The 16,802-nt window shown below is 63.7% G+C and overlaps 1 protein-coding gene across 4 annotated transcripts; it reads right to left on the bottom strand.

The window, feature by feature from the left end:
• Positions 1-3,158: 3,158 nt before the first annotated feature.
• CELF3 (CUGBP Elav-like family member 3) lies at positions 3,159-14,759 on the bottom strand (the record flags this gene model as incomplete). Of its 4 annotated transcripts, none has more annotated exons than XM_079761844.1 (12): positions 3,159-3,307; positions 4,195-4,338; positions 4,561-4,719; positions 4,889-4,954; positions 5,281-5,430; positions 5,580-5,721; positions 5,842-5,985; positions 7,048-7,127; positions 7,271-7,399; positions 7,787-7,835; positions 13,358-13,440; positions 14,609-14,759. In XM_079761844.1, the coding sequence occupies 12 exons, from the start codon at positions 14,751-14,753 to the stop codon at positions 3,180-3,182; spliced, it is 1,419 nt and encodes a 472-aa protein (XP_079617970.1). In that variant the 3' UTR covers positions 3,159-3,179. The 4 variants fall into 4 exon arrangements, with proteins under 4 accessions (XP_079617970.1, XP_079617967.1, XP_079617968.1 ...); XM_079761841.1 differs by having other exon boundaries at positions 4,561-4,716; positions 14,609-14,753; XM_079761842.1 differs by having other exon boundaries at positions 7,271-7,396; positions 14,609-14,753.
• Positions 14,760-16,802: the final 2,043 nt, after the last annotated feature.

The following is a 16,802-nucleotide window of genomic DNA, read 5'->3' as shown; positions in this document are numbered from 1 at the left end:
GGCAAAGCCCTCCCAGCACAATTATAGACAACAGCTGTAGTTGTCAGCTTGAACCTATGGTCCGAACACGTGGCCCCACGTGCCTGAGTGACGTGGGCTTGATAGAGTTCAGGTGCATGTACTTGAGTAGATCCGAAACCCACGAGAACTTTGTAACCACGCCCTTCCTTTGCCTCGTGGCATCTGCTATAAAATAAAGACACGGCTTGTAGTCCGTGGCACTGTCTCTCTCCATCAGAGGACAGCGTCCCACCCAGACCCAGCTTTCTTCTCTTGTCTGTCTTTTCTCCATCCTTCACCGCCCCCCCTCAGGCTCACCAAACCTGGCTGAGCTGGCGCGGCACATAAGGCGCCCTGGGGCTGAGTATGCCACGGCCGCCAAAGGCACAGGTGGTTGACCTGTGAGAGGAGAGCATCATGGGCTTGGGGTCTGACAACCTGGGTTCAGCCCCCGCAGCGCCATGGCCCTGGGCAGTTGGTTACCCTCCAAAGCCCCCCTTTCCCTGTGTAACATTCCTTCCTGCCTCACAGGGGCGGTGGGGGGTTAAATGAGGAAATACACTGTAGAGTAAAAGCTCTGTAATGGTGGCGGCACAGCCAGCTCCCGGGGTCCCCGCCGGCCGGTGCAGGGCAGGTGGGAGGGACGGGGCAGGGTACAGGAGGGGCCTCCACAGAGCCCTGCAGAATTAAGCCCCACAGAAGGGCGAGAGCGTGGGAGCGTGGGGTGGAGGCCTGGGCACCACGCAAAGGCGTGGGCGGGCCCTTCCGGAGAGTCCCCCCCCAAACCGCACTCTCCTCACTTCCCTCCTCCCAATGTGCACAAGGCCCACACTCAGCCTTCGGGGACTCTTTTTCGATGTTTTTAATATTTTTTCTTTATTTAGACAGAAAAGATGAACTCTTTAAAAGTAAAATGCAATAAATAAATAAGTTAAGCATAGAGAAATGTCTGAAACTGACTCCCCAGTCTCCCCGGACCACTCCCACCCCCACCCACTTCCTTCCCCTAAAACCTTTTCCTAAAGAAAAACCCCTTTATCCCTCCCCACACCCCTCCTCCCTAATCCCCAATTACCCCCAAAGCAAAGGGAGAAATCAAGAGAGAAGAAATCCAAGGGAAACATTGTCTAAACTCCCCGAAGAGAGATGGCAGCGTCCGGGCCGGGCCGGGCTGGTGGTGGTATTTACACGGAGGGACCAGCAGAGACTGTAAACATTTTTAGGGGTTCGGGGAGGTCTTTTCCTCATGAAAGGAGGAGGGTCTCTGTGGCTGACTGGCGGAGAGGGGGCCCTTAGGGAGGCAGTGAGTTTTAGGGCTGGGAGCCCAGGGTTTAGGGGTGTCCTACCTCTAGCTGAGGGTGGCACGGAGCAAGAACCAGCTTCTGAGAGACCCCAGATGTGGGGAAGAGGCTGGGGCGGGCGGGTGGGGAGCCTGTGGGAGCCCCGTGGCCCTCCCACTGCTCAGCTAGAACAGGCCCCTGGTGGGGACGCGGGTGCGAAAGCTGGCGCAGGAGGCCCGGTACGGAGCCCCCGCAGAAGGCAGGTACCCCGAGCCTTCAGGCCTGTCCCTCGCTCCCTCACAAAGGCCAGAGGGCACCTGGGAGGAAACGGGCCCTTGCGGAGAGGCGGTGGCAGGAGTGGGTGTGTCCTGTGCCCCAGAGCCCAGTGGAGGCCCAGAGGTGTGCGGAGAGGGCCGGCCGGGCTGAGCCCCTTCCTGTGGCGTCCGACCTGTGGAGGAAGGAGACACGGTGACGCCATGGGGAAGGCGGCCCACGCAGGTCCTGGCTGGGGGGGGGGGGGGGGAGGCGGCTGGAGTGGCTGAGGAAGGCATGTCACCAGAAAGGCCTCAGTCCAAACGGAACCATCCGGCCCCCAGCCTTTGGACAAGGGGCAGGGATGGAGGAGGGAGGGCGGGCAGATGATACAAGAAACCAAAGGTGTTAGGAAGGAAATACTCAAACAGCCCGTGAGAACAGAAAGATCAGAAGATACAGACAGGGAGCAGAGGGGGAGAGGCCAGGAGACAGACAGCAGACAGGCAGGCAGAGAGAACTCGGAGGAGGAGGAGCAGTGCGGTGTTGGGACAGACACCTGAGGAGAGAGCAGAGGGCAAAGGGGAGGGCAGAGCAGGCGGGGGAGGGGGGGCCCAGGGCCCCCAGGAGTGCTCTCATTCCTTTCGGGAAGGAACGAAGAAAGCCAGGGAGAAATGCACAGAACACAGACCACAGTCACCAACCACTGTCAACCAAGCACATCCCGCGAGCTGCCCCGGCCCTGACCCTGGGCTGGGGGCGCTTCCCTCCGCGGCCCCCTCCCCAAATAACAAACAATCGGCTCCAAAGACAACACGCTCGTTCCATGCAACTTACAGGGGCCCGGAGCAGGGGTCCGGGGATGGGGGCTTCGGCCGACAATGGACACGGGCCCTGGGCTGGGGGCCCCCAGGGTGGGGGGAGTTAAGCAGCCAGGATTGGGGGGAAAGGGGGAGAAACAGAAAATGTGGGTATTGTTCTTGGGTTGTATTTTTTCGGGGGTTTGGTCCAAAGGAGGTTAAACAACATAAAAGGAACCAAAGCTCACAGCTCTAGGCTGTGAGGTTGGCGGGGAGGGCAATGGGGGGGAGGGGCCCCTTCAGTGAAATTCACAGAGTCCAGCATCGCAGCCTCCGCCACCTGAACCAGAGCTGCTCCCGGGAGGCCCGAGGCGGGGACTCCCCCCAGCCTGCTCTGTGCACTCTCCACTGTCCCCTGGGTCCACTGCCACATAAAAACCACCGGGAGCCCAGGGCACCGGGACCTGACATTCCAGCAGCCGGTGAGTCTACGGCCCTCCTCAAACCCGACTCCCACAATTCCACTCCAACCCAAAGGAAAACCAGCGAGAGACACACACAGACACATGGACACAGCAGACGAACGAGACCAGATATTAGGGAAGACCTGGGGAGTGCACACAGATATATAGCCTTTGCTCTCTCTCGTGTGTATGTGTGTGTGTGTGTGTGTTGGGTGAGACTTGGATGACTGAAAACCAGCCAGAGGCAGGGCATCCCTGAGGCCGTGGGGAAGCGGGGGGAGCAGTCTGAGGGAGGGCCTGGCTGCAGGGTGTGCCCAGAACACAGACCACAGCCACCAGCTGTGGAGAAGTCACGGGACGGGAACAGGACCCACCTGGGGCCCTCAGTAGGGCCGGTTGGCATCCTTAGGCCGCTTCAGCTGGACTTTGAGGCGCTTCATGCCAATCTGGAAACCGTTCATGGCCTGGATGGCAGCCTGGGCGCTGGCCGGATTGTCGAAACTCACAAAGCCTGCGGTGAGAGGGGCATAAGGCCGGCCCAGCACCACCCTGCTGCCTGCTGGTCCCTTAAAGGCCTAGAAAAGGGCCAGCACGCGGCAGGCAGGCAGGCAGGCAGGGGCCTCGATGGACGCTGAGAGAGTGCAGCAGCCCAGCCACTCACACTGGGACCTTCTTCCCAGCGTTCGCTGAGGGGGAGCCCCTTCCTCGGCCTGGGTGGTTGTGAACCCCCCGCTGAAACACCGCCTCCGGACCCTAAATGACTTCTGAAGCAGGAGGATAAGAACGTTGGCTTTCTCCCCTGAGCCTTGCAGGCAGAGGCCTGGAGGCAACTAGCCGACTCCTGACGCCTTCCTTCCGGAACCAGACATCCCCCTTGCAGAGCCCCCAGACCTCCTGGAGCGCGGGTTTACCGGGTCTCAAGGGAAAAGGGGCCCTGGTTTTCTGGAGAAGAGACAGGCCTGGGCAGCAGCTGGGCGGGGGGGGGGGATGTCCGGTGAGCAAAAATGGTGGGGTTTTCTGACTCTCGGACCATCTGGATTCCCAACACTGGGCCCACTGCAACCATCAGTGCTTCAAGTGTCTCAGGCCTTGTCCTCGTTTGGAATTTGGCAAAAATGTGCCATAATGTATCTTCTAGGTCAGTGGTCGGCAAACTGCGGCTCGCGAGCCACATGCGGCTCTTTGGCCCCTTGAGTGTTCTAACGCCACTTCTTCAAAATAGACTCGCCCAGGCCGAAAACCGACTTCTGCGCATGGGCCACCAAGTTTCAATCGCACTGGATGTGCGCGCCCGCACGTGGTGTTTTGTGGAAAAGCCACACTCAAGGGGCCAAAGAGCCGCATGTGGCTCGCGAGCCGCGGTTTGCCGACCACTGTTCTAGGTCATCATATTCTTACCAAAACACTTGCTCTGATTGGTGGCCCGGTCAACAAAGACTTTGGCTGAGATGACGTGGCCAAAGGGGACGAACATCTGGAGGATCTCTGAGTCCGTGAACTCCTGGGGCAAGTGGTAGATGAAGATGTTGCAGCCGTCAGGGCCTGGGTGGCAACAGACAGGAAGAGCTTGGTTCCTGGGGGACAGACTCGGGAGCCAAGGCCTGGGAGAGCGGGTCCTGGGAGGACCAACACGGGCCAGGGTGCCAGCCACCTCTCCCCACCCACGGGGCCAGAGCTGGGCTTGGCCCTGGCATGAGGGAGTCCAAGCCCTCGACAAGGGCACCCCTATCCCCAAGGCTGTCAGCTGGGCCGCCCAGGCCGCACCTTCCCGCTGTTGTTGCTGCTGCTGTTGCTGCTGCTGCTGCTGCTGTTGTTGCTGCTGCTGCTGCTGCTGCTGGGGCGGAGGCGGGGGCTGCTGGGCGACCAGGGCAGGAGGCTGCGGGAACGCAGGCGCAACCAGGCTGTAGGCTGCTGGGTAGGCTGCTGGGGTGGGAGACAGAGAGCTCCTGGGGCTCCCGCCAGCCCTGTCTCCCCGCCCCCGGCCCAGGCCATGGAGTTGGCAGGGCTCAGAGGTGTCAGAGGAGCTGCCCCAGACCCAGCTCTGGGCCTCTCTCGCCTTCCACCCCTCCCCCTGGGCCAGGCCTGGGCTCACCTGTGTAGTGCTGCATCCCCGCGTAGGCCTGCTGCAGGGGGTCCACGGGGGCCGCGGGGCTCTGGGCTGGGGGGGCAGAGCAGAGGCCGGCAGGTGGGGACCCGAGCCTCACCTGGGCTCGGGTACGAAAGGAGAGGGTGGGCATGCACGGGCTCCCCTGACATTGGCAAGACTTGAGTCTGACTGGCTGAGCAACCCCGGACAAGTCCCTTTGCCTCTCGGCGCCTCAGCTGCCCTGGCTGAGGACTGGAAGGAACGCCCCTGCCCAGGGTGACAGAGCAGCAGGTGGCCTTCTAACCCCAGGCCTGGAGCCGGGAGGTATGGCACAGCTGCCGGCGGGGAGTGGTGGCTGGCGGGTGGCTGGGCGAGGGGTGGGCAGCAGGGACCCCCACCTGGGTAGGGGTGAACCCCGTTGGGATACAGAGCATCAGGAGCAGGCTGCCCGGCGGGCTGGGTGGGCACCGGGCTGTAGCCGTTGACGCCCAGGGCGGCAGGGATCGCCGAGACGGGCGTGGCAGCGATGGCAGGAGGGGTGCTGGTTCCTGGGAGGAGAAAGGGACAGAGACAGAGCAGAGGAGCCGACACACAGATGCAGGCGGCCGGTCAGCAAGTCCGCGGGCAGAGGAGGGCGCAGGGTGCTCTGAGCGAGCCGCCCCTGGGCCCCCCGCGCCCTGCCCCGCCCGGCCCTTACCTGAGGACGGGGTGATGGGGGTGGCGATGAGGCCGTTGGCGTTGATGGCGGCCATGTGTTGCATCTGCACGGCAGCCATGGTGGCCATGGGGCTGAGGTAGGCACTGTGAGCCGCCACCAGGGCCGCCTGCTGCTGCATCAGCTGGGGCGGGAGGAGAGGAGCGTGGGCCCGCGCCCTGCCCGACCCATCCCCGACCCCCGACCCGGCCTGGGCACTGGGAGGGCGGGGGCAGGACCCAGGAGGAGCGGGGGCTGTGCTCACGGCCTGGGTGTAGGCGCTGTAGGCTCCAAACTGGAGGGCGATGGGGCTGAACATGCCCAGCTGGGTGGCCACCTGCTGCATCCGGCGGAGACCTCGCTCCTTCTCCGTGTCCGCGAACTTCACCACCAGGCTGGACGAGGCGCCCTGGGCACGGGCCCGCAGGCCGTCAGGGGGACAGGCGGTCTCTCCCCCAGAGCCCCCGGGACCTGGCTCAGGCCCACACCTGGCGTGGCCTCTGGGAAAGCAGCCATCAGAGCGCCTCTGTCCAATGGGCAGGTTTATTCCCCACCTGCGCGCCCCCCCCCCCCCCCCCCCCGCCCCACCTATGCCGGGAAGTGCAAGAGGCCAGAAAACGCTGAGAAGGCGAAGGCACGTGCGGGAAGAAAGGGCCCCGGGAATGCAGGGGCATCGCTGGCTTCTCCACGAGGATTTGGAGCCGCAAATCCTCCCAGTGTGTGTGTGTGTGGGGGGGGGGGGGGGGGGGGGGCGGGGTCAGGTTAATCTCAGGCTGGTCAGGCCTTGCTGCTGCCCCACCCCCTTACCTCAACTCCCAGCCCCACACCCCAGTCCTCAGGCTTAGGGGATGCAGCCTCAAATTTGAATACCAGTTTGCACCAAATAGAAGCCAAACTGGAACGTTTGCGAGGATTGTTGTAGAGCCGGAATCGAATGCACTTCTCTACCCAGCGCTGCACAGGTCCCTGGCTAAGTGCCTGCTGACCCCCTGCTGGAGGCCTCAGGGGAGAGCGGGCGCGCCTCCTGGGGAGGCAGCTGGTTGTGGCCTAGGTGTTGGCTCTGCACCCCATGAGTGAGTCCCTGACCCACTGCTCATGGGCCGGGGCATGTGGGGCCTCTAAGTAAGTGTCCTGAGGCCCAGCCAGTGATGGGGGGGAGGGGGATGGGAAGGTGGGGAAGAGGTGGGAGATGGGAGATGAGAAGAGGCTGAGGGATGGTGGCGGGAGGAGAGGAGGGTGAGGGCATTTGGACTGAAGATGAGGGACAGGGCCGAGAGACAGAAGGTAGGGAGATGCTATTTGAAACGTGAAGGTGTCCCTAACAAGTTCGATTCTTCTGCCAGAAAATTCTTTCCCAGCTCATTCAAAGGCCCCGTCGGGAATGGACTGGCCCCTCTGAGGCAGGGCTGGCCGCGGGCCAGGCGGGCTGGAGAGGCCTGAGGGTGGGGTGAGGGGCGGGCGGGGGGCTCACCGGCAGGGTCCGGCTGCTGTGCAGGGTGTTGATAGCTGCCTGGGCCTCGGCGTGGGTCTGGAACTTCACGAAGGCGCAGCCTAGGGATTCCGGGGCGAGGAGGAAAGGGTGAGCGCCCACTTTTGAGGCCCCCGCTGTCCCCATTGCCCAAGAAACCAGCGGGCCAGGGCCAGGGGCAGGCGGGCCGGGGGGCCCGGGCATGAGGAGGGGGTGGGGGGGCTACCTTTGCTGGTGCCATCTGGCCCCCGCAGCACAGTGCACTCGTCTATGGTCCCAAAAGGCTCGAACATCTTCCGGACGTCCTCATCTGTCTGCTGCTTCCCGAGCATCCCCACAAAGAGCTTCCGGTCTTCTGGGGGCAGGGGGCAGGGGGAGGGGCCTGTTCAGGGCCTCCGGCTGCCTTCCCACTGCCCCACCCTTTCCCTGCAGCTCCAGACACTCACCCCGGGCACCAGTGGCTTTGGGTGTGAAAGGGGTGATGGTTGTGGGGTGGGCACAGTTACACAGAGGGCCTATCCCGTTTCGGAAGGACTTGCATTCCTCTCGGGGCCTCAGTTTTGCCATCTCTATGATGGGCTGAATCCCCTCCCCTCGGGCCACACCGACTCCCATGCCAGCCTTGACTGGGAACCCTTCACAGTCCTGGCTTTCCTCCTCCAGAAAGGCTGCCCACAGCTACTCCCAGCCCCGGCCTGGCGGGTTGAGGGGAAGGGACTGAGTCCAAAGGTACAGAACCTACCTCCTCGGCTCTCGCTGTCGGCTGGCTTCACCTGGATTGGTCTGTTCATCTGAAGGAGAGAAGAGAAGGCACGTGCTGGGGACCTCCTCGGACACCCAAGGGCCCTCCCCAGGCCGGGACCTGCAGAGAGGCAAGAGGGCGGGCACCCAGGCCCCGAGGCTGCCCAGCCCTCTGACGTGCGGGTGGGAAGGAAGGGATGGGGCCTACTCTCATGCAGGATTAGGACCAGAGGGGATCGGAGGCCGAGGAAGGAGCGGGTGTCGAGAAGGATGCTCATGGGCACGGCACCAGGCTCAGGTGAGGCCCCAGACGCCCTGGCCAGGGACAGGGGCTGCTCTCCTCGGGGGTGGAGGGGGCTGCTCTCCTCAGGGGTGAAGGGGGCTGCTCTCCTCGGGGGTGGAGGGGGCTGCTCTCCTCAGGGGTGAAGGGGGCTGCTCTCCTCGGGGGTGGAGGGGGCTGCTCTCCTCGGGGGTGAAGGGGGCTGCTCTCCTCAGGGGTGAAGGGGGCTGCTCTCCTCGGGGGTTAAGGGGGCTGCTCTCCTCAGGGGTGAAGGGGGCTGCTCTCCTCGGGGGTGAAGGGGGCTGCTCTCCTCGGGGGTGAAGGGGGCTGCTCACAGGACTGGTCCTGAGACGGAGCCCAGCCAATGGGCTGGCCCACAAGAGCGGGTGCACTTCTGCACAGGAGCAACGCAGGCCCCCCTCAGAAGCCCCAGAGAAGACGCTGCACTGAGGGAGACCCCACAGACGCCCCAACTTCCTTCTGACCCCTAGAGGAGTGTCTGCCTCTCTTTCTGCCCCCCCCCCTACACCTCTTGACCCCAGGGGGAAGGCATTCGGGCAGCACAAAGGGAGCAGATGCCCAGTCTCCGTGGCAACGGGAGAATGTGCGCCATGGCAACCGCCCACTCAGCCTGATTTATCCGTCCCCGTCGCCCTGGCGACCATGGTGACGTCATCACTTCTGCTGCTCGCACACCGTAGAAGGAGTGGGGAGGGGGGTGGGAACAGGGTATGCTGAGGGTGAAGGACTGGGTGGGGGCTGAGCGGTGGGGGAGGGGGCCCAGAAGGTTCCTGGAGGGAGGCATGCTGAGCTGGCCCTGCGGGGGGCGGGCATGCTGTCCCCCCTCCTTCCCTCCCCCTGATCAAACCCTTGGTCTCACAGTCCGGCCGCTCTGGAGGAGGTGCTGTCCGGGCCCTTTGGAGAGTCTCCCTATTTCCCTGTGCCCGGAGCCCCCCCACCCCCCCCCCGCCCCCCGCGCTCTCCCGCAGCGTCTCCCTTTTGTTCGGCGGAAACGCAGACGTCCCAGTTCCACTCCCGGGTTCTTGGCCTCGGGAGTGACTCCTGCAGGTTGGTTTCCTTCGCCGGGGTGGGGAGCATCTTGGGCACCAGCGAGGGAGGGGCAAGGCTCGGTCTTCCCTGACTGAACATGTTTTGCTAATAAGGACTTTGACCGACGGGGACACACCTGGTCACCCCACTCATCCGATGGCAGGGCAGGCCTAGTTCCAGTGACCAAAAATAAGTTAACAAAAACGCCATTCGTCTACATTCTGAGGGCGGGGGGGGGACCCTCAGGGGGGGCACTGGGCTTGGGGGGCTGGCTCAGCACCCAATAGCTGGGTGACCTGGGACCAGTCATTTCCCTCCTCTGGGCCGAAGCTGACTCATCTGTGGAACAGCTGGATCGGGCGGTCTTGGCCAGGCTCCCCTCAGCTTCAGTGTTCCAGCCGGGAGAGCTTAATCCTCACTCCACACAGAGAAGGCAGAAACCATGGTTCCCCCCTGCCCCCCCCCCCCATCCCCATCTTCTTCCCGGGGGTCCCAGTCAGTCTGGCTGGGCCCTGGATCAAATCTAAGCCCCACCTCAACTGGTAGTCCTGCCCCGCCCCACCCCCACTCCCACCCCTGGATCTGAGAGCAGCTGGTTGGGGAGGGGGGTCACACAAATCCTCAGGCCAATCTCCTCCAGCTTTATCCTCCACCAATCTGGGATTATCCCGTCTGCGGTCCCATCTCCTCAGGAGAGAGGGAGTGTGTGTAGAGCAAGGGCTGGGGGCAGATGCTCAGGCCCCTGGTCTTGCACCCTCCTTGTCCTGTACTGTCAGCCAAGCCATCAGGAAGTCCCTCACAGGCCCCTCAGTAGGCAGACCACACACACACACACACACACACACACACACACGAACCAGAACCAGGGTGCCCGTGTCCGGGAATTCTCGTGGTTGCCACTGACCCCTTCCCAACAGGCCCCTGGGGACTTGCTGTTCTAGTTGGAGATGGGGAACCTGGGGCCAGAGAGAGCGGATGCCCCTCCCCGCACAGGCACAAAAATAGCACATCAGTACCCGTCCCCGGCTCATGAGCATCCGCACAAAGGCGCACACGAGTGTGCAGCCCGCGGCCCAGACCCCACGGCCAGAACCTCCCACTCGCCCTGCCAGCAACCTCCCCGGTGGCCCCCAGTGCCCCGCCGCGGCCGCCTCCTCTCGGCCTGGCACTTCCTGTGGGAAAGGGAGTCTTTGTTAGCTCAGCTCAGGCACACCTGCCCCCTCCCCTGAGTCCAGCTGGGCTCTGTTTACCTAGCAACCCAGCCCTGCTGCCTCTCCCTGGCTACCACCGCCAGGTGAGGAGGCCTCCCAGGCGCCTCCCAAAGAAGATGGGGGCTATTTGGACTCCAACCAAGAGGACTGAGGACCCCTCCCCAGCGTGGTCACTAGTAAGACCCCACTTCCAAGAAGAGCCCCTCTCTCTCCCGAGGGCGCAGGCCCAGCGCCCGCCACTCCCGGCTGCAGACCTGTGCCCGGCGTCCCAGACCACACGCAGGTCCTTCCATGGCACCTGGGCCCACTGCCCGACAGAAGCCGACCGGGCCATGTCCCCAGAGTGGGATTTTGGCCCAAGTAGGGGGGCGGGAAGGCAGGCCAGGGGGAACCCCTCACACCCACCTCCAGGAGGCCACACCCCGCTCCCAGGAGTAATCCAGGCACCTGTGGCAGAGCCACTCCTGGGTGCCCTTAGGGGAGAGAAAGGAAGTGGGGCTCGGCAGTCAGAGGCCCAGCCCCCAGCCTTTCTCTGGGCAGCCCGAAGCATCACCTAATACGGTGGCAGCGCCCTGGTTCTGGAGTGACAGAGGGGGGAGAAAGGAGAAGGCCTTGAGCCCCTCAGAAGAGAACCTGCCCTAGGGGGGCATGCGGATGGGACACAGGAGAACATCCCAGCACAATTGTGCAAGAGCTGGCGCGCACACACACACACACACACACACACACTGCACACACACTGCTCACACACTGCACACACACACACCGCACACACACACTGCACACACACTGCACACACGCACACTACACACACTGCACGCACACTGCACACACGCACACTGCATGCACACTGCACACACGCACACTGCACACACACATTGCACACACACTACACACACTGCGCACACACACACTGCACACACACACACACTGCGCACGCACACTGCACACACGCACACTGCACACACACACTGCACACACACTGCACCTGCACACACACACTGCACGCACACACGCACACTGCACACACACACTGCACACACTGCGCACACTGCACACACACTGCACACACTGCACGCACACACGCACACTGCACACACGCACACTGCACACACACTGCACACACACACACACTGTCAATGCTGCCAGGATGGCCGGGGCAGAGAAAAGACCTGGCGACTCGAAGGGTCAGGACATCTGCTCCCTAGTCCGCCCTGGTCTGCTCCCCCGAGCCTCAGCAGGGGCCCCGCTGGAGGATAGAGCCCCTCATTTCCTGCTAGAGGCTCTGCCAGGTCCCTCTGCATCGCGCCCTCTGGGCAGGGGCCAACGTGGAGAAGTCGGTGTCTCCTGGGAGCTGGGGGCCGGCTAGACAATCATTAACTGGGGTGCGCGTCTCCCTCACCTCCCCCCCCCCCGCCCCAGGCCCATTTCCTCTGGAGGGGGACGCAGCGCCGCTCCTCACCCAGGAGGCAGCTGGAGGGGACAGCGCCCAACTGGCCCCGGGGGCCTGGGCTCACACCCCAGCTCCCAGCTCCAGTCTCCCTTCCTCTCCCCCTCTCCCTTGCCCCTCTGTTTCCGCGGGGGCTCTGAGAGACGGGGAGACACCGGAAAAAGAGACAAACAGCGTGGGGTGAAAACTGTTGCTTTGTCAGCGGCCTCCAGAGAGGAAAGGGAGAGGAGGGAACGCTGCCATGTCGCGCGACAGGCACCAGGCTTCCCAGGGATGCGTGGGCCCATCCCACACGCCTGGCCTGTTGGCTGCCACACACGCGTGCATGTGCGCACACGTGCTCCTGGGATTCCAAGCCTGCCCACACACATGCACAGACCTGAACTCTGTGAGCAGTGGCTGTTCTGGGCCGCCTCGCCCCCCACAGAGATCAGACGGGGGGGGGGGGGTGACAGCAGGGAGCTGGCCGTTGATTGGCTGTCCTAGCCATCCTCAGGGCTGAGGGCCACAGAGGGCGGGTCACAGACCCTGGAGGGTGGGAGTTGGAAGTGGCTGAAGCCGTTCTAACTTTCCCAGGAGCCCCCACCCTCTTTCCCCATCCGTTTTGTCTATTTCCTTCCCAGGAGGAGATGGAGAATCAGCCGCACTCCATTCCTACCTGAGGGGGAGCAGAGGCAGGGACAGGCGTATCTCCAGCGCCCAGACGGTGCTTAGCAACTGTTTGCTCAGAGGATGGAGGGAGGGAGCTTTCAGGAAGTATTTGTGGGGTTCACGGCGCTAGTGACAACAGAAGCAGCTAGAGAGCAAAAGTTAACGCTCAACGGCCTTCCCTGTAGTGTGTGTGTGTGTGTGTGTGTGGAGGGCGGGGGGCGGGGGGGGCGGTCTGAGATGCTTCACTCCTGCCCCTGCCCGCCCAGGCCGGGGACAATCTGCACGGCTGGCTGAGAGGAAGGGACAGAGAGTCCTGCTCTGGCAGGAGCGAGGCCACCTTGGTGGGGCAGGGCCTGATCCTCCACTGTGGTGGCTGCCCACGTGCGCTCGCCCCCTGGGCTTTCTCCCAGCCTGGACCCGCCCAGGCCCGGCTCCACCCTGGTGCCCGGTGGCCCTGTTCCTTCGCTCTCCTCTCCTTGGAAGACCTGAGGTGAGCCTGTGCGAGTTCAGAAGCCAGTACAATGATGCCAGGCCAGCAGGGCCCAGGTGCCCATCTCAGCAGTCGGTACCCCGCCCCAGCTCACAGCCAGACTTCCTCCCCAGAGCCTGGGTGCCTCCACTCACTCTGCCCACACGTGGTGTCCCAAGTCTTCTCCCCAAACCTCCCCACCAGCGAGTCCTCCCGCTAAGTGTCATCTATGGACAGGCTGGGAGGTAGGGTTAGGGCTGCCTCTGGGCCACATTTACTCTGCTAACCGCTTCGGTCCGGAAGAGAAGAAACGCATCTACAGCAAGACAGAGAGACGCTCAAGGAGAGAGGACTTCCTGATGGCGAGAGGTGGCAGGAAATGCACTCGGTGTCTTGGGAAGGCCCCCTGCCCCTGCTGAGGCTCCACTCAGCCCCCTGGCCCTGGGAAGGCCGGGACTCACCCCTGGCAGCGTCTTCTGTTCGTGCAGGGCGCTCTGGGCCTTCAGGGCTGAATCGCGGGCACAGTATGTCAGGAAGGCACATCCTGAGGAGGGGCAGGGGCAGAGAGACCCGGTGGGGGTGAGTCCCGGGTCTCCCCTCCCTAAAAGGGCCCCCCCCCCCCAGGAGAATGAGGTCTGGGAAGCTGGTCCCTTCTTGCCACGTTCTGCCTGCTGGGGTTGGGAGGCATTCTGATGAGCCTGGAACTGAGACCCAGAGGCCAGGAGGCTTAAGTGGTGGAGGTGATGGGAGCAGGAGAGCACAGGGTGGGGGTGGGGGGCTGCTGGGAGGAGGGGCTTTCTGTGGGGGGAGGAGAAGTGGCATGTGATTGCCAGACAAGTGCGTGTGGTGTGGTTTCCTCTCTTCCTTAGCTGATCTCCTTTCCTCTTTCTCCATCGCCTCTACCTCCCTCCATCTTGGTCATCATCACCCCTCTCCTCTCCCATTTTCCCTATTTCCTCATCTCCCTCCATCTCTCTGGGAGGCAGATGGGAAGGGAGCGTGGACTGGAGGAGAAGGGAAAGGAAGAGCATCAGCGGGAGCCCCTGTGGAGGGGGAGGCCGTGTGGCCCTGAGGACCCCAGTGGCGGGAGCTCTCCAAGGGCTGACCCTGGCCCGGCCCTACTCAGCCACACGGCACGTGCACAGGCCTGAGGCGCATCCTCTCGGCCTCCAGCTCTTAACTTTTGAGTCCCACACACTTCCCAGATCTCCACCAACCTCTGCCCTTCATACCCGGCTTCCCAGGTCCCGCTCCGCAGGCCCGGGACTGCCCTGCCTAGTCCATGTCTACTCTCTGCAGGTTGAGCAGCTGACCCTATGTCCTGACCTCCATCCCAGGAGTAGCTGTGGCTGCTTCAACTCTCAGTACACACACGCACGTACACACACACACACAGCCGCTTATCTCCCAGACCAGCTCTATCCCTCCATCGCTCCTTGCGTTCATCCACGACATCACCTCCTCGTCCCCGGGATCCACATCTCTGCAGCCCCCTTGACAACTCCTTCTCTAAGGAGGTCCTCCCTAGTCCTCCATCCGGCCCCCTGGCCACCCTAGCTGAGTCCTCTTTTAACTCTTTCGTCACACGCCCCAGCCCAGAAACTCTCTTCGTTCCAGATGGGCCCTTTCCAGCCACTCCACCCCTCAGCCTCCGTCCACCCTCCTCCCAGCCTCCCAGCCTCCCAGCCTCCCAGCCCGGCCCGGCCCCTCACCCTTGTGCAGCCCCGTGTACTTGTCCTTGATGACAGTCAGCTCGAAGATCCGACCAAACTGTTCGAAGATGGGCTTCAGGTCCTTTTCCTCCAGATGCCTCGGGATCTGCCCCACAAACAGCTTGATGGCATCCGGCTCCTTCATCGGGGCGGCCCGGGAGGAGGGGCCGAGGGGAGCAGGGAGCGGCCTGGGGGCCAGGGGGAGCTGCCCGGCAGGAAGGCGAGCAGTAGGGGCCAGGGGGCAAGTGGTGGGTGCTGGCTTTCCCTGGGCCCCTAACCCCGGTGCTGAGCGGCGGGCAGCTCCGCACACAAAGGAGGCCGGGGAGTTGAGGGCCAGGGGTCAAGGGTCTAGGCAGGCACTGTCATGCCACCAGGGGGCACAGCCCAAACAAATGGGCTCCTCCCAGAGATTTGGCAAAAATCCCAGGATGGGGGTCAGGATGGCCAAGACCTGGAGGGTCGGGTGGTCTCAGGGGCCCTGGGAACTGGGGGCTGAGAGGAGAGCTGGAGGTGGGGAAAGGGTCCGAGGAGGGCAAGGGGATGGAGGCTGGGGGGTTAGGGGGCTGATGTGGTCGCCAGCACGGCCTGGGGCGGGATGGGGGGGGGGGGACAGGGGGACTCCTGATGTGGGGCAGGTGGGGCTCTTGTTGGCTTCCCTGAGAGGACACCTCCCCTGTGGCTGATCCTTCTGCTGGGTCCGAAGATCCCCGATGCCCGACGCTTGATCTCTGATGGCGGCAGGGCTCGGGGGTCCCTTCTGCCCGGCCACCCCCCGTTCAGGTCCTCCCCTCAGCCCCCCTCCCACCCCACCCCGGCCCGGGCCTGGGCTGCGCCGGCTGCTCCCGTGGCTGGGGTGCCTGCCTCCCCGGTCACCTGGGTCCCGGAGCTGCGCTCTCCAGCCGCGTTCTCCTCAACAAAAACCTCCCCCCTCCACACCCCCTCCCACTCCCGCCCCCTCTCCCCGATCGCGGTGATGTCAGTCTCAGGGGTGGAGTACAAATTCCCTGCCCTGGAGAGGGACGCACAACCCAGACGGGAGCCACGCCCTCCTCCCCCCCCTCCTCCCGGGCTCCCCGCCGCCCCAGCCGAGCAGCTGGTCCCGCGGACAACCGCCCTTCCCCCACCGCTCCCCGGCCACGAGCTGGGCACGGCGCTCAGACGGGGAATTTATAGAGGAGCCCTAAGGCGGGGCCCATTGTTCCGGGGGGCTGGAGCTGTCCCCGGTGCTGGAGGAGCAGACCCAGGAGCGGGGCGCCCGGGGAGGAGGGGAGCCGGCCTCCGGGGAGACCGGGAGCGGGGAGTCAGGAAAGAAATGGGGGGGGGGGGGGAACGGCATCGGAACCGCTGGGCGGGTTGGGGTGCGGTGCGGGGAGGGGTAACGGGGAGGGAAGCAGGTCCCAGCCTGGGGGAGAGGGCAGAGGGACCCCGAGAGGGAAGACGGACAGGGGCGGAGGAGGGGAGAGCGGGTGGGATGAGTGCAGAGGGAGGAGGTGTATCTTCCAGGAGAGGAACCGGGAAAACTACGTCTCGCTGGCATTTGCCGACGCCCCCTTCCCTCCCCGTGGGGGGCTGAGTGTGTGAGTGCGTGGGCGGGGGGGGGGGTGCAGGGAGGCACCAGCGCTCACGTGTCAGCTCCTTGAGGACCGGGCCCGTTAATTCGGCATCTTGCTGTTCACAGGGTCCAGCGCAGGGTCTTGCTCACACACAGAAGGAGCTTCACAGATACTCCTCAGATGGACACTGATGCCAAGAACCTCCGGCAAGAGTAGCTCTCCATTCATTCAGAACCACACAGTCAAGCTCCCCGATAGGGCAGAAGCCCATCACCCCTCCCTCTTCTCCCTGTCTCCCCCCCACCCCCCACCCCCCTCAGGTTCCTTGAGTGGGACTGGAATTGAATCAGGGAGCGAAGAGAGGTGGGGGAAGCACATTTGGGGGCCCTTACTCCCCTAAACAACTATAGTATGGATGACCCATTTGCTTCATGATCTCAAGGGAGCTCGCCACCCGCCGCCCCCCCACCCCTGCACTGGACCCACTCACAGCTCCCCCTCAACCCAGGGAGCATCTGCTGACACCCAGCCTCCTGGACCGAGCAGCTCTTGTCTGCCGGGCTCACCGACAGGGGCTCGAACGCTTTTGTAGAACACCCTGCCTCCTGTCATTCCCTTCTTCACCCGGAGTGGGGCAACGT

Source organism: Cnephaeus nilssonii, assembly GCF_951640355.1.
Source record: "Cnephaeus nilssonii genome assembly, chromosome: 21".
Classification (NCBI taxonomy): Eukaryota; Metazoa; Chordata; class Mammalia; order Chiroptera; family Vespertilionidae; genus Cnephaeus; species Cnephaeus nilssonii.
This window is presented reverse-complemented; position numbering and strand designations above follow the sequence as displayed.